Raw genomic sequence first — 22,692 nt, forward strand, 5'->3', positions numbered from 1 at the left:
TCCAGATAAAGTTAGTTTTGATTGATTCACTTCCGTTGTAAAGATCATTAGTTATTAACTTAGGGGCCGCTAACACACACCGCTCTCACAGAGAACAGAAACTTTAATGTGTTCTGGACGTTCATTCACACACAACAGTGTTTGAGCTCGAGAACACACACTCTGAAACAGGATCCAAGGTGCAAGTTTTGAAAAATTAGAAAAACACAATCATCTCTGTGTAAAATTAAAAAACATGAACCTGTGAAACTCTGACGGCGCACATGCGTATCACGTGTTCAGTCTATAGATATGAGCGTTTGGATATGTGCGCAGGCGTGTGTCTTACTCTACAAATATTCATGTCTGACTCCAATCATGTACGTATGTTTGCATCCACCTATTTTTATGCTAATTTTGGGATATCACATTTAAAAAAGGTTAATGTAAGCATAAATTCTAAAAATGAATATTAATTGCATGTCTGTCCTGCATAACAGACTTTATTTCTTTTTTTGATGATTGTGTGCAGATACGATGCATGCTGAACATCTGGGGGGTGATGCTGTTCATCCGGATGTCGTGGATCGTGGGTCAGGCCGGCATCGGTACGCAGACTCCAGTCAAGTGTGTGTGTGTGTGTGAGTGTGTGAGATAGAGAGAGTGAGTATGTGTGTGTGTGTGTTTGAGTAAGTGTGTGTCAAGTCACATTTATTTATACAGCGCTTTTCATAACACAGAGTGTTTCACAGCAGCTTTACTGAGATAACAGGAGAATAATGCAGCAGAGTTTGTTTCCAGAAGAGAATAGCGTCAGTCCAGCTTAAGTCAGTTCAGTGATGCTTCATTTCTGTTGTAAAAAAGTTATTAATTTAGTTCATTTATATATATATCGCTGCTCTGGAGTAAACCGTGATGTCATCGTCAGCTCAGTTCAGTTCTCATATAATGGTGTCAGTGCAGGAGATCAATAATATTGTGGAATATTAAATGAAATGTCCCGAACTAAACAAGACAAAAGCCGAAGGCGACAGTGAAGGAACTCAAACTCCATCAGGACAGAATGGAGGAAAACCCTCGTGAGAAACCAGACTCAGTCTCAGTCCTCCTCTGGCCAATGAGCCGACAGTGTATGATTATGATTATGATTATGATTCAGGAGTATTACAGGTCAGAGGTCAGATTGGATCAGAACATTCACTGAACTATCCTGGACTGGTTAGCGGTGTATGATCATAGATTATGAATGTGTGTTTGTTTTGATTCAGCTCTGTCCTGTGCCATCGTCCTCATGGCCATCGTCGTGACGACCATCACTGGCCTGTCGACGTCAGCCATCGCCACCAACGGCTTCGTGCGCGGAGGTCAGCGCCTTCACACACACTATCATCATAACCATGAACATTCTAGAAAGATGCTCACCAAGGATGCATTTATTTGATCAAAAATACAGTAAAAACAGTGAAATATTATTATAATGTAAATCATCAGTTTTCTATGTGAATATACAGTAAAGTGTAATTTATTCCTGTGATCAAAGCTGAATTTTCAGCATCATTACTCCAGTCTTCAGTGTCACATGATCCTTCAGAAATCACTCTAATATGAGGATTTGATGATCAAGAAACATTTATGATTATTATCAGTGTTCATATTTTTGTGGAAACTGATACATTTTATTTTTCAGGATTCTTTGATTAATAGAAAGTTCAAAAGAACAGCATTTATTTGAAATATAATCTTTTGTAACATTATAAATGTTTTTACTGTCACTTTTGATCAATTTAACGTGTCCTTGATTAATAAAAGTATTCATTACTTTAAAAAACCCTTCTGACCCCAACTTTTACCTGTATACAACACCTGTATGTACATCTAAAACATTATTATTTGTTAGAAAAAAATGCCAAGAGTTCAAATAGCTAGAGAATTTTATTTTTTTAATAAATGGTCAAAATTAGTATGATTTTTGCAGATTAATTAAACTGTTCTCAAGCTTTTATTTACAGTGTAATAAACAAAGTATTTGCTATTAAAAATTGTTTTTATTAAAAAATAAACAAATTCTAACGACATATATCAATTATATTATATGTCGTTAGAATTTGTTTATTTTTTAATAAAAACAATGTACAGATTTATATAATGAACTGTTAGTTTTTTTTTTTTTTTAGTTTATCAATTATTTGTATATTTTTTGCATTTCGTGCAACATTTTTTTTCTTCCATAAATGAACAAATTCCAACTAAATTAAAAGTAATTTACATGATTTATGATAATGACATTATAATATAAAAAAGGTTAATCCAAAAATAAAAGTGTAAAAAACAATTGCTACAGTAAATAGTTATTATAACTGTGTATTTGAAGTGTGTATATACATCTTTTTCTTTATTTATTGCTATGATGTTTTTTGTTGCTGATGTTCTGTTCCCGTTCTAGCTTCTGTTCTGAATGTTTGAGTCATAATTTCATCTGAAGTGAATGTGTGAATGAATGAATGTGTGTTTGTGTGAATGTGTGTTTGTGTGAATGTGTGTTTGTGTGAATGTGTGTTTCTGTGAATGTGTGTTTGTGTGAATGTGTGTTTGTGTGAATGTGTGTTTGTGTGAATGTGTGTTTGTGTGTTTGTGTGAATGTGTGTTTGTGTGAATGTGTGAATGAATGAATGTGTGTTTGTAGGCGGCGCGTATTACCTGATCTCCAGGAGTTTGGGTCCCGAGTTCGGCGGATCCATCGGCCTGATCTTTGCCTTTGCAAATGCCGTCGCGGTGGCCATGTACGTCGTGGGTTTCGCAGAAACCGTCGTTGAACTTCTGGATGTGAGTATGAACGCAAAAGCCTCGGATGAATAGATGAGGAAGATGAGCAAGCATGAACTTTCATTATTTGTGCATGCCTTCTACACTGCAAAAAGTGCTTTTCTTACTTAGTATTTTTGTCTTGTTTCCAGTCCAAATATCTAACATTTCTTAAATCAAGATGTATTTACTAGATGAGTAAAATACCATAAGATATTATGTCTTGTTTTCTGGGGAAATAAATCAAAATGAAGTGAGTTTTTGCTTAAAACAAGCAGAATGATCTGCCAGTGGGGTGAGAAAAATAATCTATTTTCTGTGTGAATTAACATAATTTTTCTGACCCCATTGGCAGATCATTTTGCTTTTTTTAAGCATCAACTCACTTCATTTTTATTAACTCCCCCGGAAAACAAGACATAATATCTTATGGTATTTTACTCATCTAGTAAATGCATCTTGATTTAAGAATTTTTAGATATTTGGACTGGAAACAAGACAAAAATACTAAGTAAGAAAAGCATTTTTTCAGTGTATTCGGGTGACAGACTGACATATATGACCCATATAGATGAATTCTTCTGAAGTGTTCTGATGTAAACTGTGTTTGTCAGAGTATAGACGCTCTGATGACCGATGAGATCAATGACATCAGGATCGTGGGAACGCTCACAGTGATTTTACTGCTGGGAATCTCCATCGCTGGAATGGAGTGGGAAGCGAAGGTCAGGACGTTCCTATATGGATTCAGATTTCTTCTTGCAGTAGTTATTATTCTCATGATGTATTGATTATCTTTGACAGGCCCAGATTGTGTTATTGGTGATTCTTGTGGCGGCGATTTGCAACTACTTCATTGGATCCTTCATCCCTGTGGAGGCAAAGGAACCCAAAGGCTTCTTCAGTTATAACGGTGGGACGTCTCTGCTTTAGTTTGATATCAATCAGTCCAGGAGGAATTAATCTGATGACTCTTTTTATACAGTATGAAAAACTAATATTTAAAGGCCTTGGATCGCGCAGCTTTGTTTGATGCGTTGACGTAATTTCCACTGAAACAGGAAGCAAAGGCGGGACTTATTGATTGGCTCCTCCCCTTTTCAAATAACCAATAGCGTTTAGTTTACCTCACAGACTGACAGGCCCATTAGAAGTGAATTGAGCAACCGAACACATATATATATATAACATCTCCAACCCATAATGCTCCGTGTCTGTCAACGCTCGCTTTGATCAGGTGTTGTTTATAGCAAAGGGGGCGAAGCTTTAGATTCTAGAGAGCGTTTGATTGGACAGAAGATGTGATGAGTGATGGTCTTTAACTGGCTCAGTGTTAACGCTGGTTCTTCATACTCAAAGCTTTGTCGTTCCTGTGTTTGTCCTCTAAGTTGCCATAATGATGGAGAACATGGGTCCAGACTTCAGAGACGAGGAAACCTTCTTCTCCGTGTTTGCCATCTTCTTCCCGGCCGCCACAGGGATCCTAGCCGGAGCCAATATATCCGGAGACCTGGCGGTGAGAGATGATCCTCGCTCAACAACTGATGCACTCAAATATTATTCACCAAACCAAGATTACAGTTTTCAGCCAAAACACAACACCAAAACCAAACATAAAGTTGATTTAATCAAATTTATTTTAAATAATCAACTCTCAAATAAAAACTGAGTTTTGCAAACATTTAAATTGCATTTTATTTTTAATGTCAAATTTGTTGTTTCTATTCCAATTTGTTGCTATATCAACATTTAAACGTTGGCTGTCTAATTTATTCAGACATGCATTAAATATGGAAGACCACAGGTAAAGTAAATAATATCATGAATATGTAATATAGTGCATTTATGAATCAAACGCTCCTCTAGAGTTATTTCTAACTGGAGTTTATGGACACTGATGTCTTTTCTGAGGTAATGTGACGTTTGAAGCTGTTTTATTGACGTCTCTCTGCGGTTGAAACACTGATTGCTGGATTACAGGAGACATGATTGAGTTCAGGAAGTTGTTCTGTATCTTTCCTCATTCCTTCTGATGTTCATGTTGATTTGCTGCTGTAGTAAAGAGGAAGAGATCATCGCTTCTTCTGTCACACACATTAAAGAGACACAAAATGTCCAGTTTTTTAAATGTTTTAAAAACTTTTTTTTTCTCTTGATAATGTGAACGTTAAGGAAACATTCCAGTCTTCAAACATTATGGGAACGTTACTTTTGAATGTTCTCTGAAAGTTCAATTAGTTACATTTAAAAAACGTTAGATGAACATCCAACTGAATTGTTACAGAATAATTTTTTCCATGATTGATGTATAAATAATGGTTTTGTTCTAACATTTTGAGAACGTTATTAAAGACCAGATAACTTTGAACCAACGTTCTATTAATGTTACTGGAAGAACGTTTGATCATAACTTGTGTTCGCTGGGTTATTAAACGTCACTGTTTCGGTTAATAATCTCGGGCCTCCAAAACCATTTCAACTGAATTTTTGCTTGCCGAAATTTCAGTGCATCACTCCTCTCAAGGGTTATATTTGAGATTTGTGGATTTTTGTCATCATATTTCATAAGAGATGATGTTTGTAACATCTGCCCGTGTCTAGGATCCGCAGTCAGCTATTCCCAAAGGAACTCTCCTGGCGATCCTCATAACGGGAGTGGTTTATATCGCTGTCGCCTTCTCGAACGGTAATGTGTTCTTCCTCCGACCGTCGTCTCGAGTCTCGGGTCAGACGTGACGTTGTGCGTTTGCTGTGTCTTCAGGCTCTTGTATCGTGCGAGACGCCACAGGCGATGATAACGACACGATCGTGGGATCGCTGGAGAACTGCACCGACGCCTCGTGCTCGCTCGGATTCGACTTCTCCATCTGCAGAGAGGGAGGCTGCAAGTACGGGCTTCAGAACGACTTCCAGGTGTGTGTGTGTGTGTGTGTGTGTGACGCCAAACACAGGCATAAGATGTGCTTATATACTTATCATGGTTATATTAGAATGTATACACTACTATTCAAACTACTGGAATAATTAAAGTCCCCCTGTAGTCAATCATTTTATCTCTTTAAACTCATCTTTGATCATATTTAAACTTTTTTTTTTATCATGCCTTAAAATATCTTGAATGTAACTCGACACTCTTGCCTCATTTAGTATGCGCGGCTCTATGAATATGCAAATGAGCCCCGCCTCCACTCACTCACTCAGCTCAGAGATCCACTGGTTGACGATCACACGTTGATCTGATTGGTTACAAGGTAGTTTGTGACGTCAGAAACACCAGCGATTTCAAAGCGTGTTTTTGAGACTGTCTTTGGTTCACTGCAGTTTTAAGGAGGAAATACTCAGCAATGGAGTCGACTTATGAATTTACACATGGTTTGTCTTAAAGCAGATTAAAAACACCACATAGACACATAAACTACATTAAAAGCTGGATTTACACCACAGGGGGACTTTAAGATAGTTAATGTGTCTGAAAGAAGTTTTGTTGAGATTTCTGTGATGTTACTGATGGGTGTGTGGTTCTGTGATGTTACTGATGGATGTGTGGTTCTGTGATGTGTGGTTCTGTGATGTTACTGATGGGTGTGTGGTTCTGTGATGTTACTGATGGGTGTGTGGTTCTGTGTGTGGTTCTGTGATGTTACTGATGGGTGTGTGGTTCTGTGATGTGTGGTTCTGTGATGTTACTGATGGGTGTGTGGTTCTGTGATGTTACTGATGGGTGTGTGGTTCTGTGATGTTACTGATGGGTGTGTGGTTCTGTGTGTGGTTCTGTGATGTTACTGATGGGTGTGTGGTTCTGTGATGTGTGGTTCTGTGATGTTACTGATGGGTGTGTGGTTCTGTGATGTTACTGATGGGTGTGTGGTTCTGTGATGTTACTGATGGGTGTGTGGTTCTGTGATGTTACTGATGGGTGTGTGGTTCTGTGATGTTACTGATGGGTGTGTGGTTCTGTGTGTGGTTCTGTGATGTTACTGATGGGTGTGTGGTTCTGTGATGTTACTGATGGGTGTGTGGTTCTGTCAGGTGATGAGTTTGGTGTCTGGGTTCGGGCCTCTCATCACCGCTGGGATCTTCTCCGCTACGCTCTCGTCGGCGCTGGCGTCTCTGGTCAGCGCTCCTAAAGTCTTCCAGGTCAGACTTCAGATCCTTCTCTGTGTTTGCGACACTGAGGTCAAAGGTTAACTGAGGCCATGTCCACACAACATGCTTTTCTTACTTAGTATTTTTGTCTTGTTTCCAGTCCAAATATCTAAACATTCTTAAATCAAGATCCATTTACTAGATGAATAAAATTACATAAGATATAAGGTCCTGTTTTCCAGGGGAATTAATCAAAATTAAGTGAGTTGATGCTTAAAAAAAGCAAAATGATCTGCCAATGGGGTCAGAAAAATAATGTTAATTCAAATAGAAACAAGATTATTTTTCTCACCCCACTGGCAGATCATTTTACTTGTTTTAAGCAAAGACTCACTTCATTTTTATTTATTTCGTTAGAAAACAAGACTTAATATCTTATGTCATTTTACTACTTTAGTAAATGGATCTTGATTTAAGAAATGTTTGATATTTGTCCCTCCGTTCACTTATAATGAGAACATTATTAAAGTCCAGATAACTTTGAACAAACGTTTTATTAACGTTACTGGAAAAACGTTTGTTCATAACTTTGAGAGAACCTTGACAGAACGTTTGCCAAAGTCCTGAGATCTTCATCTTATGTGATGATTATTTGTCTTTAATTAAAAAAAGCATCTTGCTAAATGTGTGAATCACTTTCAACAGCTGTAATGAGTAATATATAATGTGACATGCAGCCAAAGAAAAACACACAAAAGACATTATTTAGCCGTTTGCATCTACAGATTATCCGTTACACGTTTCATGTGTGGGAACGTCAATGTTAATTCTTCTAAACACTTGAGGAGATTTCCACTCGTAATTTCACTATCTTCTCATCTTCTACTGTTACTTTAAGGGTTTCAACAAGGCAACCTGATACAAAAGCTTGTGCTTTCTGATTTTCGCATTTGGCATTTGGGTAATTTATTGCAAAATCATCAGATACATTTGTTTGATGTAAACGCTCTCGTAAGGATAATGCATGAAGTGAAAAAATGTTTAAAAGCTTGAATGCAATGTAAGCCACTTTTGTTAAAAGCATCTGCCAAATGCATACAGTAAATGATGATGCATTTTCTGTCTTTTACCTTATGACATGATTGTGTGTGTGTGTGTGTGTGTGTGTGTGTGTGTGTGTGCGTGTGCGTGTGTGTGTGTGCTTCTGCAGGCCTTGTGTAAGGATAAAATCTACCCTGGATTACACGTGTTTGCCAAAGGATACGGAAAGAACAAAGAGCCTCTGCGCGCGTACGTCCTCACCTTCGTCATCGGCCTGGCCTTCATTCTTATCGGTAAATCACCCTCCACTTCACTCTTATACAGTCAAACCAAAAATTATTCAGACACCAGATATCATTTTTGATATTTTTCACTAGTGTGTGCCGGACACTATAGTTCATCTATGTAAGTGAGGAGAGCAAAATAAAGTAAACTGTGACATATTACACCCAAATATTCTTCATACAGTGACATTATCCACACCTTGACCTGATCATGTTTTGCTGAAGTGTTTCTTCTTTAATTGCTAATGCTCTTTTCACACACAGACTGAACACAATGAAGCATTGCTTGGTGATTGGTTGAGCTAAACTGGTATTATCTAATTGTGTAGTTAAATTTAACAGCTGACAGATATTCAACATAATTCATGTGTGAGACAGTCTAACAGAAGGACGGACAAAACCAGTCAAATATCAACTGAGTTCTGCTCATATTTTATCACCATTTTCTAAACTATAGCGAATAAACTGATAATGTGAGAAATGTTGAAGATGTCTGAATACATGTTGGTTTGACTGTGTGTCAACGACAGCGTCTGTGTGTCTAAATCACGTGTGTTGGTGTTTCAGCGGAGTTAAACATCATCGCTCCCATCATTTCCAACTTCTTCTTGGCCTCGTACGCACTGATAAACTTCTCTGTTTTCCACGCGTCGCTGGCCAACTCTCCAGGCAAGTGTCATTTTCTCTGAATCCGAAATCGCCCCCAAACCCTCATTCACGATTCCCTATGTTAGTCCACTAATACTGTTCACTTGAAGGAGTGAATGAAAACGAGTGAGTGAATTCGGACAGCCGTTGAGCGTACATCATTATTGCAGTGCATTGTGGGATTGAATGAGTGCACTCAATAACGTCCACTATGGTTTCCACTACAAATTGCCATCCGCTCAAATAATAATGGCCTATTTGAGGGTATAGGGGGTGATTTCGGATTCAGCCAGTGTGTAAGAGTTGATCATGCTGATGCACATCTGGACAGGGTGGCGTCCGAGCTTCAAATACTATAATAAGTGGGTGTCACTGGCCGGAGCCGTGCTGTGTTGCGCCGTGATGTTCGTGATCAACTGGTGGGCGGCGCTGGTCACCAACGGCATCGTCCTGGCGCTCTACATATACGTCAGCTATAAGAAACCAGGTCAGATCTGCTTTCACTTCAGATCTATGATTATGTGCAACGCTTTATGTGACATATTGTTTAAAGTCCCCCTGTAGTCAATCATTTTATCCCTTAAAGGTGCAATGCGCAAGTCTCTGAGTTTTTGCAGAAATATGCCCCCTCTGGCGACAAGCGAAACTGCAACCAGAGGTGTGCACGCTCATGGACCACACGCACACGCACGCTTGCACGAGCACGAGCTGTTCATAACCAAAGGAGCATCAGCCGCACAAATCTTTTGTTTACAGTCATAATGTCTTCAGAGGTAATAAAGTTATAAATCTGCAAGTCATTTTAAATATGTGAAAGGAAAGGCATTTGAGTAAATTACACACTTATGTGTGAGGGGAAAACGGGGGTAGTAGAAAACTTCGGTTTTTGTTTCCATCTATCTCCATGTTGAACTGTTTTATGTGTTTACTGTATCCACTTATGATTGTATTATTATGGAAACACGTTCATGAACAATATAAGTTTAAGTACTTTGTTATTACTTTGTAAAAGCTCAAAATAATAATCATACCATACACAGTTGGTCAACAAAGTACACTCAAATGTCTCAAGGTAATATTCATAGATTATTAGCCTACATCATTTGTTGTCATAGATTTGCCGTATCAGACATTAGAGACTGGGCTATATCTTACCGTTTTATCAAGAAAAAAGCCAACTGAGGATCCCGTTTGAGTCCTAGAGCAGACCGGAGATTCCAACGAACAGTGTTTATATCGTTTTTACCTTTTGTACACAGCCACGTCCAAGTGATCTGAGGGCGCGGGCGCGGGCGCTTCCTAGTGTGTGCAGACCGGAGATCTCTCCATTTGTTGAAAGCCTTCCCGATGTTGACTCTCGTCTTATTCCGACGCCTGTCTGACTCCAATTTTGCCCTTTTGGTGGCACTAGACAAAAGTTTTCTTTTCTTTGTCTTACGTGGAGTTTGCGTTGGGGTTTGGAATGAACTACAAGCCGGTGTCTTTGAATCCATCTTCTACTTTTGTCGAAAGTTGACTAAAGTTTTGTCGCTCGAGTTGTCTTCGCTGATACAGAGAATGGCGGCGAATACACAAACCTGCCAGACATTACCAGGTGAGCGTGAACGCGCATGACGTCACGCCCAGTCTCAAATTCCGTCCCGAATCCCTCTTATTTATTTTACTGTACAGGATTATAGAGGCAATCACAGTGATCAGAGAAGGGCTCATTCAGTCCATCAGGCAATTGTTTAAGCATGTATGCGTTAGAAAAACGGGTATTTTTAACATGAAATGTTGCGCATTGCACCTTTAAAACTCATCTTTGATCACCAAAATGACATATTTAAACCTTTTTTCCTTAAAATATCTTGAATGTAACTCGACACCCTTGCCTCATTTAGTATGCGCGGTTCTATGAATATGCAAATGAGCCCCGCCTCCACTCACTCACTCAGCTCAGAGATCCACTGGTTGACGATCACACGTTGATCTGATTGGTTACAAGGTAGTTTGTGACGTCAGAAACACCAGCGATTTCAAAGCGTGTTTTTGAGACTGTCTTTGGTTCACTGCAGTTTTAAGGAGGAAATACTCAGCAATGGAGTCGACTTATGAATTTACACATGGTTTGTCTTAAAGCATATTAAAAACACCACATAGACACATAAACAACATTAAAAGCTGGATTTTCACCACAGGGGGACTTTAAAATTATGTATTGTGAGAAGCTTGGAATGATTAAGATTATTAATGTGTCTGAAAGAGTCTCTTCTACTCACCAAGACTCCATTTAATTGATCAAAAATACAGTAAAAATAGTGAAATATTATTATAATGTAAATCATCTGTCTTCTATGTGAATATATAGTAAAGTGTAATTTATTCCTGTGATCAAAGCTGAATTTTCAGCATCATTACTCCAGTCTTCAGTGTCACATGATCCTTCAGAAATCATTCTAATATGATGATTTGATGCTCAAGACACATTTATGATTATTATTAGTGTTCATATTTTTGTGAAAGCTGTGATACATTCTATTTTTAAGAATTCTTTGATGAATAAAAAGTTTAAAAGAACAGCATTTATTTGAAATAGAATCTTTTGTAACATTATAAATGTCTTTACTGTCACTTTTGATCAATTGAATGCGCAACTTTGGATAAAAGCATCTTCCAAATGCATAAATGTTAACTAATGTGAGTACTTACTGTAAAGTGTTATTGATTATGTTTTAAAATCATCCTAAGCGAGAGTGTCAGAGGTTAAACTGTGTCTTTCTGCTGCAGATGTGAACTGGGGTTCGTCCACACAAGCGCTGATGTACAATAAAGCGCTGACACACAGTCTTCATCTGACGGGCGTCGAGGATCACATCAAGAACTTCAGGTGAATCACATGAACACACAGACGTGTAACAATAGGGAAATACAGAGTCAAAACACTTCAATGTATAAAAAATTAAGATCACAATTCTGCATTTTGTATCAAAAATCAATCATACATCTAATACATCAAGTATCATTTTCAACAGCTTTACGATTGTTCTGTATTGAAGTAAAAAAAACCTTTAAGTCAGTTGCAGGGGCGGACTGGCCATCGGGAGCACCGGGACATTTCCCGGTGGCCTGACGGTCGTTCTGGCCTGCCGGCTGCCGCTGTGCAGACGATCAGCCTGGCATGTGATAGGCTGGTGTGCAACTACGAATTAATTGACGGATCTCTCAATCGACGAATCAGGCAATGGCGGAGTGAAAATGACACTCCCACCCAACGTCAGCGACGCACTGCCTAATATCTGGCTGCTATATCCAAAAACAGGGTATATCTGACTAAATCGTTCAAAAAATGGAGCGTAAAAACGCAAAGGAGGAGCAGAGAGGGAGCGTATAAAAAGGAAAAAAGCCCTGGCCACAGACGCAGCAAGCTGCTGCAAAATCCCAGCCATGTTCGCCAGTAAGGGAACAGGTCGGTCAAGATTACATTTACATTATATTTATAATAATTTGGCAGACGAACGCTTTCATCCAAATCACTTAGATAATCACAATAAATAAAATTAAACCAACAAACGAGCAACAATATGTAAGTGCTGCTGTGCTGTGTCAAGTCTCGTTTCGTCTACATGTAGCATATTTTTTATATAATAAATTAAAAAAAATGAATAAAAAGTAGACCGAATAGTGTTAGTGCAGGGCTCGACATTAAGGCTTGTCCGCTTGTCCGGGACAAGTGGATTTTTTTGTAGGACAAGTGGAATATAAAATTAGTTGTCCCACTGGACAAGTTAAATTTCAAACAAAATAAAATGCCATGTTACTTCACGTTATGTGCCACTCATTACGTCTATAATTTTACATATTTAATTTTACCGATTTGAGACGTCGCATAACTGCCAGATTCAAACTGTGCTTTCGCGCGTTGGCTGGCGCTGAGCCAGAGTCGGACGCATTACAGCGCTGTCATATATCACAACTAAGCAGTGTTTTCAACCTCATAATGTTTATTTTAGGTTTCAGATAAATACACATAAGCACGAGTAAAACAATACATTTGGAGTTTGTAAAATACACACCGTCTGTGGAAGCAGCCATAACAATCTTTTCAAATATAATATCGCGTATCGCGTGACGCGTCGCCATGGAAACATTAAAGGGAACGTTCGCCTTGAAAAAACTCACTCTGGGGGTGGGGGTGTCAGTTAGAATATTTTACGCGTGAAAGGGTTAAAGTCAAGAAAAGATCAAAAATAATTATTTGTGTGTGCTGTAAAGTGGTTAGAAAAAAAATCGGAATCGGCAGGTCAAACTCAATGAAAAAACGGAATCAGCCTAGAAAATTGTAATCGGTGCATCTCTATGTCTACAAAATTATTTAAGATATCGTTAGCCTCATAGCATAATTGCCTAAGTCATATTTCAGTGTCTTTGGAAAACAAGAAGAAACAAAAATGACTTAGGCAATTATGCTATAACCTGTTACATTAATAGGGTTAGCCTACAAGTTTATCAGTCCAGTAGATTACATGAATAGGGTGGTGGTGACTGCAGCAGCAGAGGTGGCCTGGCAGTGGAGTCAAATTCCCGGCCTGAATTATTGTCCCAGTCCGCCACTGGTCAGTTGAAAATAGTCTACCATTTAGTAGTTAACATACATTTTGCTTTATGTATATGATATTTCCCAAATAAAATTACAATTTTTGTTACATTTCCAAAAAACCGGTATCACAATCCATAAACAAGACCATTATATCAGTTATAGTGACCAATTTGTAAAACAACTCAAAAATTAACACACTCTGGGTTGTTTCAACCCAACTTTGGGTCAAATATAGACAAACCCAGCCGTTGGGTTACATTTTTAAATTACATTTCTAACCCAAAGTTTGGGTTTGTCCATATTTGACCAGTGTAGACACTTTGGACTAAACTAACGTGACTCTACAGAGACGGACTGAAGTTGTGATGTTTCCCACAGGCCTCAGTGTCTCGTCATGTCCGGATACCCAAACTCTCGGCCGGCGCTGATGTATCTCGTACACGCTTTCACCAACAACTCAGGCTTGATGGTGTGCGGACACGTGCGCTCTGTACGTCACCTCAACAACACACACTTCATCTCTTCTTCAATATGACAATATGTTCTTCCTCAGTGTTTCTGTCTCGTTTTCCAGCACAAATATCTAAACATTATTAAATCAAGATACACTTACTACGTTGCATTAACTTCGTAAACAGATACTTTTGACCTTAAAAATGTATTAAATGCTGAAATTGAACATGCACTGGATGCTGTTGAAGTATTGTTAGTTCACGTTAGCTGAATAAACGACACCCTTATTGTAAAGCGTTACCAAGATAATCTTAACTCTGAAGGAGTTCTGACCCCATTGGCAGATATCTGTTTTGTTTTTTGTTTTTTTGCATAAACTCACTTATCTTTGATAAGTTTTTAGTATATAAGACCTAATGTAAGTTATTTTGCTTGTCAAGTGAATTTATCTTGATTCAACCCTCTAGTGTTTTTCGTTCAAATTTTACATTTTGTTTTTTTAAAGTGTTTTACTTGATCAGAATGTGACTTTTGTAGCACTTACAGTGTGAACACAGAATAAAATCCTGGAAATCATTCAAAGAAAATGAGTCACACTTGAGCTCCTCACAATCAGAACTGACCACCATAGATATGAATGAGAAAAAGAAGGAAAAAACAGAGAATTTTGGGGGTACAATCAACAAATCAGACATGATGCAGAAATAAGCACACAGCAATGAAGGGGTTAATTGACAAATTATTATTTTTTTATTTCAAATTTTTTATTTTATGGAAACCAATAGATCATAATTATTGCATAAATATTACCATAGCATAAATACTACCATAAAATTCATTCAAAATACAAAAAATATTATTGAACAAAATTACAACTGTGTTTGTGTGTTTTGTTTTTGCTATTGGATTTTTAATTTGAAGTGTATTTTCTTTTCCTATCATTCCAAGTGTTCACATCCCGTGTTTAGTTCCTGTTTTACTGTTTCTATAGTTACCCTCATTTGTTGCCTCAGTGATTGATTACCCTCGCCTGTTCCCAGTTATCCTCTGGTTGTGTGTTTTTTGTTCTTTCCCTGTGTTTGGATTTACTTTTTAGCTTATGTTTGTTAATAAATGGTTGCATTTGGATCCGACTCTCCCTCGTTTCTGAAACAGCTGTGATTGTGAGCCGTAAATGAGGGTTAAAAGGGTTTCGATATTTGTACTGGAAAACAAGACTAAAATACTGTGTATATTGTAAGTTTTTGCAGTTTCCTCAGCCAAAGCTGCAGTTGTTCTGTCCTTCTCCTGCAGGGATACCGGCGGCCCAACTATAAGGAGATGATGAACGAGCAGGTCCGCTATCAGCGCTGGCTCCTGAAGGCCCGAATCAAAGCTTTCTACACTCCTGTGTTTGCTGATGATCTCAGACAAGGAGCCCAGTATCTCCTACAGGTCAGAACGCACCTGGAAAATATGACAGATTATGTCATTTTTGATAAAGAGCTCATGTAGTGAAGTGAATCAGTGTAATCTGAGAGACGGCTTCACACAGAACCCGTTTAAAACGCTCCTGAGCTGCAAAAAATATGTTTCTGTCTCGTTTTCCAGCACAAATATCCAAACATTCTTAAATTAAGAGACATTTACTGGAGGAGAAGCAAAATCACTGAAGATATTAAGTCTTGTCTAATGAAAAATGCATAAAAATTAAGCAAATTCATGCTTAAATCTGCTAATGGAGTGAGAAAAATAATCTTTTTTCTGACTCCATTGGCGGATATTTGTTCTCACTTCATTTTGATGCATTGTTCAGTCTTAATATCTTCAGTCATTTTGCTTATCCAGTAAATGTGTCTTAATTTAAGAATGTTTAGATATTTGTGCTGGAAAATAAGGCAGAAATACTAAATTTAACAAACAAATTTGTGTAAAAACAAAGTATTTCTTGCCGTTTTCTTAGAAAATTCTAGTAAATTTCACAGACAATCACAGACTGAAAATAGTTTGTCCACCAGCGTTAGTGTGTAAGAGTGAAACTGCTGTCGTTTGATTGACAGACCGCTGGTTTGGGTCGCCTGAAACCAAACACACTAGTGTTCGGCTTCAAGAACAACTGGAGGGACGGCGAGATGAAGGACGTGGAAACCTACATCAACACCATCCAGCGAGTCTCTTTCTGTCTTCATATTTAACCTGTTAAAGGTCCTTGCACACTGAGACTATGCGTTTTTTCGTATTCGTCGTTCGGTGGCTCTGAGTTGTCAAAAAAACACAATTCAAACTTCTTGCTACGGATGCGGAAAAACGCAGAAAATAGAACCTGATCCGATTTTTTTATGACGGACGAAAGTTTCATAGTGTAAATGTGTTTTTTTTACATTTTTCGGCAATTTTCGGACACGAATTTGGGACTCGGTGTGCAAGGACCTTAACCCCCACTGACACTTCTTTCATTGCACACATTTAAAATTCATCCTGTGAAAAAATGGAAATGCTACTTTAAAACCAGTGGCAAAAAAAATTCAACTTAAAGTTTGGAACACAGTTGGTTAGACATGCAGCATTTTTTTAGAGGCCAAATTATTTAGTTAAAATATATCTTTAGTTTAGTTCAGTGCATTTGCTTTACTGTAAACTTACACATATATATATTTTCACACTTTCTATGCTGCAATAATCTGAGTGTCTTCTTTAAAAAGAAGCAAGTATTCATGAATTACAACCATTTAAAGATTCCATATATTGGCCTTTCTCGAAGTCTTGATGCTGTTTTCGGGTTTTTATGAATGTTGATTATTCCCTCATATTCCCAGTGATGCGTTCGACCTGCAGTACGGGGTGGTTCTCCTGAGACTGAAGGAAGGTCTCGACATCTCTCACATTCAAGGTGGAGTTTCCAGTAACTGAAGTGTAAACTTCATCGGTCTCTTCATCAGGGATTTTAACGCCACTGCTCTTTCTCCAGATGAGTTTCTGTCCTCGCAGGAGAAAACGCCGGGAATGAAGGATCTCTTGGTGTCCATCAACATCAAAGACTTCGACAGCGATTCCTCGAAACCATCATCTATAGCAACCAGCTGTCAAAGCAGCCCACTCATCTTCAGAGGTCAGAGGTCATGAACATTTAATGAGCGTTAGAGACTGAACTCAGTTGTATCATGACACTACTAATGTCCTCCAGTTTATGAATCTCCGATGAATGTTTTGTATCTTCAGAATATCAGATTCAAAGTTCTGGCAAGGTTCTCTCAAAGTTATGAAACAAGCGTTTTTCCAGTAACGTTAAAGTCCCCCTGTGGGGAAAATCCAGCTTTTAATGTTGTTTATGTGTCTATGTGGTGTTTTTAATCTGCTTTAAGACAAAGCATGTGTAAATTCATAAGTCGACTCCATTGCTGAGTATTTCCTCCTTAAAACTGCAGTGAACCAAAGACAGTCTCAAAAACACGCTTTGAAATCGCTGGTGTTTCTGACGTCACAAACTACCTTGTAACCAATCAGATCAACGTGTGATCGTCAACCAGTGGATCTCTGAGCTGAGTGAGTGAGTGGAGGCGGGGCTCATTTGCATATTCATAGAACCGCGCATACTAAATGAGGCAAGGGTGTCGAGTTACATTCAAGATATTTTAAGGTATGACGAATCTTTTCAAGGAAAAAACATTTAAATATGTTATTTTGCTGATCAAAGATGAGTTTTAAAGAATAAAATGATTGACTACAGGGGGACTTTGATACAACGTTCAATCAAGATTTTCTGGTCTTTAATAATATTCTCAAAACGTTAGCACAAAAACATTATGCATACTATACAACGTTCATGCAGAGTTTGGATGTTCATATAACATTTTTTAAATGTTACAACTTGTTTCAGAACGTTCAGAGAACATTCAAAATTAACATTCCATAATCTTTGAAGACTGATACAATGGAACGTTCGCATCACATATTCAAAAACACTTCAAATTCATGATGAATGTTAGTTCTCTTGGGGAATCTGCATCTGGTAAACTCTTCTTCTCTAACGCTGCATGTGTGACGTCAGACACGAAGAAGCTTCGCCTGCCGCTCAGTTCTGCGGACGAGAGACTCCTCAACGCCAGCCAGCAGTTCCAGAAGAAGCAGAGCAAAGGGACGATTGATGTTTGGTGGCTGTTCGACGACGGAGGTCAAGTGATATTTCAACTTTAATGTACTTTTGATAGAATATACAGTCAAACCAAAAATTATTAAGACACCAGATATCATTTTTGATCTTTTTTTACTAGTGTGTGCCGGACACTATAGTTCATCTATGTAAGTGAGGAGAGCAAAATAAAGTAAACTGTGACATATTACACCCAAATATTCTTCATACAGTGACTACATTATCCACACTTTGAGCTGATCATGTTTTGCTGGAGTGTGTTTTCTTTAATTGCTAATGCTCTTTTTACACACAGACTGAACAAAATGAAGCATTGCTTGGTGATTGGTTGAGCTAAACTGGTATTATCTAATTGTGTAGTTAAATTTAACAGCTGACAGATATTCAACATAATTCATGTGTGAGACAGTCTAACAGAAGGACGGACAAAACCAGTCAAATATCAACTGAGTTCTGCTCATATTTTATTATCATTTTCTAAACTATAGCGAATGAACTGATAATGTGAGAAATGTTGAAGATGTCTGAATAAATGTTGGTTTGACTGTTTTCTTTGCCTTCATTATATCCTGTGAGAGTGTGTCGCTTTAATAAGTTATTAACACCTCGCTGTCGTAGGCTTGACTCTTTTGATACCGTATTTGCTAACCAACAAAAAGAAATGGCGCGACTGCAAGATCCGTGTGTTCATCGGAGGAAAGATAAACCGGATCGACCACGACCGCAGAGCGTGAGTATTACTGACGGCTCTACATATGCTGGATGAACTTTGTTCCTTTTGCTTTGTGTGTACAAATTATTTTATTTAAAAAACAGTTTCTTTTTGTCTACAGAATTAGTTTTAATCATTTAAGCTAAAGCCTTCAGAGCTGAAGGTTTTTAAGATCATTAGAAACAGTTCAGTCAGTGTGTCCACACTTTTGACTGGTAGTTTATCAAATAAAACAGGTTTAAATTGGAGATAATCAGCTAGTGCACTAGTAACACTAAACCTTCACTTTAAATTAAGTTTATTCTTCTAAACACATTGGCATTGCAGATATTTGTTCTGGTTTTAAGTACAAACTCACTTCATTTTGACTCAGAAAACGTGACTTAATATGTTCAGTGATTTTTCTCCTCCAGTAAGTGTATATATTGATTTAAGAATATTTGTGCTGGAAGACAAGAATATTGAGTAAAAATAACATTTTGCAGTGTATGCATGTAGTGAAAACTACTAAAGCTTTTGCTCTGGCACAGAATGGCGGCGTTGCTCAGTAAGTTCAGGATTGATTTCTCTGACATCACTGTTATTGGAGACATCAACATCAAGCCGAAGAAGCACAAGTAAGTTTAGATCCATTGGCCAGTAATGAAGAGCAGCGTTGGGGAAAGTCACTTTGAAAAGTAATGCATTACAATATTGCGTTACTCCCTTAAAAAGTGACTAATTGCGTTACTTTTTAAGAAAAGCCTTATTTTAAAAAGTAACAGGGATATTTTGTTGTAAATTTTAAAAGTAATGCATTACTAGTTCCTTGAAAAAGTAATCTGATTACATAACTCAAGTTACTTGTAATGGGTTTCCCCAACACTGGTAATGCGCATGTTTTGCTCCGGGATCCTTCAGAAACAGTGTGATTGTGTTCTCAGTAAGGCGATGTTTCAGGAGATGATTGAGCCGTACAGACTGAGGGAAGACGACATGGAGCAAGAAGCCGCTGAGAAACTGAAGACTGAAGAGCCCTGGAGGATCACAGATAATGAGCTGGAGCTCTACAGGGCCAAGGTCAGGTTGCCATCACTTAAAGGTGCAGTGTGTGATTTTTAGCGGCATCTAGTGGTGAGGTTGTGAATTACACCCAACAGACGTTACAGTGGCCGACAGGAAGTGATGTCGTCGTCTGAGACAGCAGAGAGTAGCCAGTTAAGCAATGAGTTTTTTACAAAGATAAATCAAGAAATTAGGTTTACTTAATTATTCAGTAAAATGATATGTTATTGCGAATGTTGTTGTTACTTGTTCATCATTGTGTCAGTGTTTTATTCGCTGACTTTAGCTAGCTTCTTTGCATGAAGAACAACATAGTGACGAAACGCGCTTGTCCGTTTAGGGCCACCGTAGAAACATGTCAATGTAAGGTGACTCCGCCCACACACTCTTCTGATTGGCTGATTTTTGAACGATTTGGTTGCGAGTGCAGTGCGCTTGCAGAGAGACTCCGCCCACACACTCTTCTGATTGGCTGATTTTTGATTGATTTGGTTGCGAGTGCAGTGCGCTTGCAGAGAGACTCCGCCCACACACTCTTCTGATTGGCTGATTTTTGATTGATTTGGTTGCGAGTGCAGTGCGCTTGCAGAGAGACTCCGCCCACACACTCTACTGATTGGCTGATTTTTGATTGATTTGGTTGCGAGTGCAGTGCGCTTGCAGAGAGACTCCGCCCACACACTCTTCTGATTGGCTGATTTTTGAACGATTTGGTTGCGAGTGCAGTGCGCTTGCAGAGAGACTCCGCCCACACGCTCTTCTGATTGGCTGATTTTTTAACGATTTGGTTGCGAGTGCAGTGCGCTTGCAGAGAGACTCCGCCCACACGCTCTTCTGATTGGCTGATTTTTGAACGATTTGGTTGCGAGTGCAGTGCGCTTGCAGAGAGACTCCGCCCACACACTCTTCTGATTGGCTGATTTTTTAACGATTTGGTTGCGAGTGCAGTGCGCTTGCAGAGAGACTCCGCCCACACACTCTTCTGATTGGCTGATTTTTGAACGATTTGGTTGCGAGTGCAGTGCGCTTGCAGAGAGACTCCGCCCACACGCTCTTCTGATTGGCTGATTTTTGAACGATTTGGTTGCGAGTGCAGTGCGCTTGCAGAGAGACTCCGCCCACACGCTCTTCTGATTGGCTGATTTTTGAACGATTTGGTTGCGAGTGCAGTGCGCTTGCAGAGAGACTCCGCCCACACGCAGTGAAGTGTCTCTTGGCTTACTTGTTGAACCAAAAGTCATTTGCGGCCTCAAAACTGAAATCCTTACGATTCCCATCCCTATCCACAAAGAATGTTTGAAGGATATTTCTGTCGAAATCGAAAGAATTCGCATGTCAAACTGATGACTACAGAAATAATGTCTGAGATAATGTAAGTGACATCAGTTCTTTCTTCTTTCATGTAGTCGAATCGTCAGATCAGGCTGAACGAGCTTCTGAAGGAACACTCCAGCACAGCCAACCTCATCGTCATGTGAGCACTGATCACGTTTAACACAGAAATCACTTCATTTGAATATACAGTCAAACCAAAAATTATTCAGACACCAGATATCATTTTTTACATTGTTTCACTAGTGTGATCAGGACACTGTAGTTCATTTCTGTAAGTGAGGAGAGCAAAATAAAGTAAACTGTGACATATTACACCCAAATATTCTTCATACAGGGACTACCAGTGACATTATCCACACTTTGAGCTGATCATGTTTTGCTGAAGTGTTTCTTCTTTAATTGCTAATGCTCTTTTCACACACAGACTGAACACAATGAAGCATTGCTTGGTGATTGGTTGAGCTAAACTGGTATTATCTAATTGTGTGGTTAAATTTAACAGCTGACAGATATTCAACATAATTCATGTGTGAGACAGTCTAACAGAAGGACGGACAAAACCAGTCAAATATCAACTGAGTTCTGCTCATATTTTATTACCATTTTCTAAACTATAGCGAATAAACTGATAATGTGTTGTAAAATAATATATTTAGGTTAGACTGTACAGTATGTGCCTGTATGAAGCACACTTGTCTCCTGTGACCTGACTCTGTGTTTGTCTGATGGTTTGATGGGTCTGATCACAGAACTATGCCGCTGGCCAGGAAGGGAACGGTGTCCAGCGCGCTCTACATGTCCTGGCTGGACACGCTCTCCAAAGATCTCCCGCCGATCCTCCTCGTTCGGGGAAACCATCAGAGTGTCCTGACCTTCTACTCCTGAACAGAGCGAGTCACCGTCACAATCATCTGTATATTGACCAGATTTGTTCAATGTCGCTAAATCTTATATTTAATATATTGAGCTGAACTAATCACGTTACAGAAATGTTCAAGTTTATTTGTAGATATTTTTAATGTAATGACACTACCTTAAGAAAACAGATAAAATGATGCTTGAAATGCATTTGATGTCCATTTCTACACTAACACAACCTCGGTTTTGCTTGATCCAGAACGTTTAGAGTCAGACTCGCTCTGAACAGAGACCGTATTCCAGTGTATCTTCACCACTCCGGCGGATGTTCTCTAAACTCTAAAAACTGTTTGGCAGCATCTAAGAACTAATGACACTTAATAAATCTCATAATCATGGAGAGAGTCGTGGCTTTCAATGCAAATGACGAAACACTGTCCTAAACTGAAACTTGAAAAATGCAATGCATTAAATACATGGCCTTGATTTTAACTTTATAACTTGTGTTTTCGTGCATTATTGTGTGTGTGTGTGTGAGAGAGAGGGAGAGAGAGAGAGAGAGAGCGATTGTGTGTGTGTGTGTGAGAAAGAGAGAGAGTGTGTGTGAGTGTGAGTGAGAGTGTGTGAGTGTCTGTGAGTATGTGTGAGTCTATAATAAACTTAAATACTTAAATAGAGAGAGAGAGAGTGTGTGTGTGTGTGTGTGTGTGTGTGTGTGTGAGAGAGAGAGAGAGAGTGTGTA

General features: G+C 38.7%; 1 protein-coding gene across 1 annotated transcript in view; it reads left to right on the plus strand.

Annotated features, from left to right (window-relative positions):
- The window catches only part of LOC311065851 (solute carrier family 12 member 2), a 27,894-nt gene extending 5,447 nt beyond the window's left edge, over positions 1 to 22,447 (plus strand). Inside the window, exons 3-26 of the mRNA XM_084086660.1 lie at positions 512 to 587; positions 1,248 to 1,343; positions 2,663 to 2,802; positions 3,396 to 3,506; positions 3,586 to 3,694; positions 4,170 to 4,297; positions 5,383 to 5,467; positions 5,543 to 5,694; positions 6,811 to 6,918; positions 8,078 to 8,201; positions 8,760 to 8,861; positions 9,172 to 9,327; positions 11,610 to 11,709; positions 13,798 to 13,909; positions 15,166 to 15,306; positions 15,912 to 16,018; positions 16,668 to 16,741; positions 16,820 to 16,960; positions 17,900 to 18,022; positions 18,620 to 18,731; positions 19,244 to 19,330; positions 19,637 to 19,772; positions 21,164 to 21,231; positions 21,842 to 22,447. Coding sequence (XP_083942786.1) covers positions 512 to 587; positions 1,248 to 1,343; positions 2,663 to 2,802; positions 3,396 to 3,506; positions 3,586 to 3,694; positions 4,170 to 4,297; positions 5,383 to 5,467; positions 5,543 to 5,694; positions 6,811 to 6,918; positions 8,078 to 8,201; positions 8,760 to 8,861; positions 9,172 to 9,327; positions 11,610 to 11,709; positions 13,798 to 13,909; positions 15,166 to 15,306; positions 15,912 to 16,018; positions 16,668 to 16,741; positions 16,820 to 16,960; positions 17,900 to 18,022; positions 18,620 to 18,731; positions 19,244 to 19,330; positions 19,637 to 19,772; positions 21,164 to 21,231; positions 21,842 to 21,977 — 2,724 coding nt within the window. The 3' untranslated portion in view covers positions 21,978 to 22,447. The remainder of the gene's footprint in view (positions 1 to 511; positions 588 to 1,247; positions 1,344 to 2,662; positions 2,803 to 3,395; positions 3,507 to 3,585; positions 3,695 to 4,169; positions 4,298 to 5,382; positions 5,468 to 5,542; positions 5,695 to 6,810; positions 6,919 to 8,077; positions 8,202 to 8,759; positions 8,862 to 9,171; positions 9,328 to 11,609; positions 11,710 to 13,797; positions 13,910 to 15,165; positions 15,307 to 15,911; positions 16,019 to 16,667; positions 16,742 to 16,819; positions 16,961 to 17,899; positions 18,023 to 18,619; positions 18,732 to 19,243; positions 19,331 to 19,636; positions 19,773 to 21,163; positions 21,232 to 21,841) is intronic.
- The last annotated feature ends 245 nt before the right edge of the window (positions 22,448 to 22,692 follow it).

Source organism: Abramis brama (genome assembly GCF_963993115.1).
Source record: "Abramis brama genome assembly, chromosome: 16".
In the NCBI taxonomy this organism is placed as follows: domain Eukaryota; kingdom Metazoa; phylum Chordata; class Actinopteri; order Cypriniformes; family Leuciscidae; genus Abramis; species Abramis brama.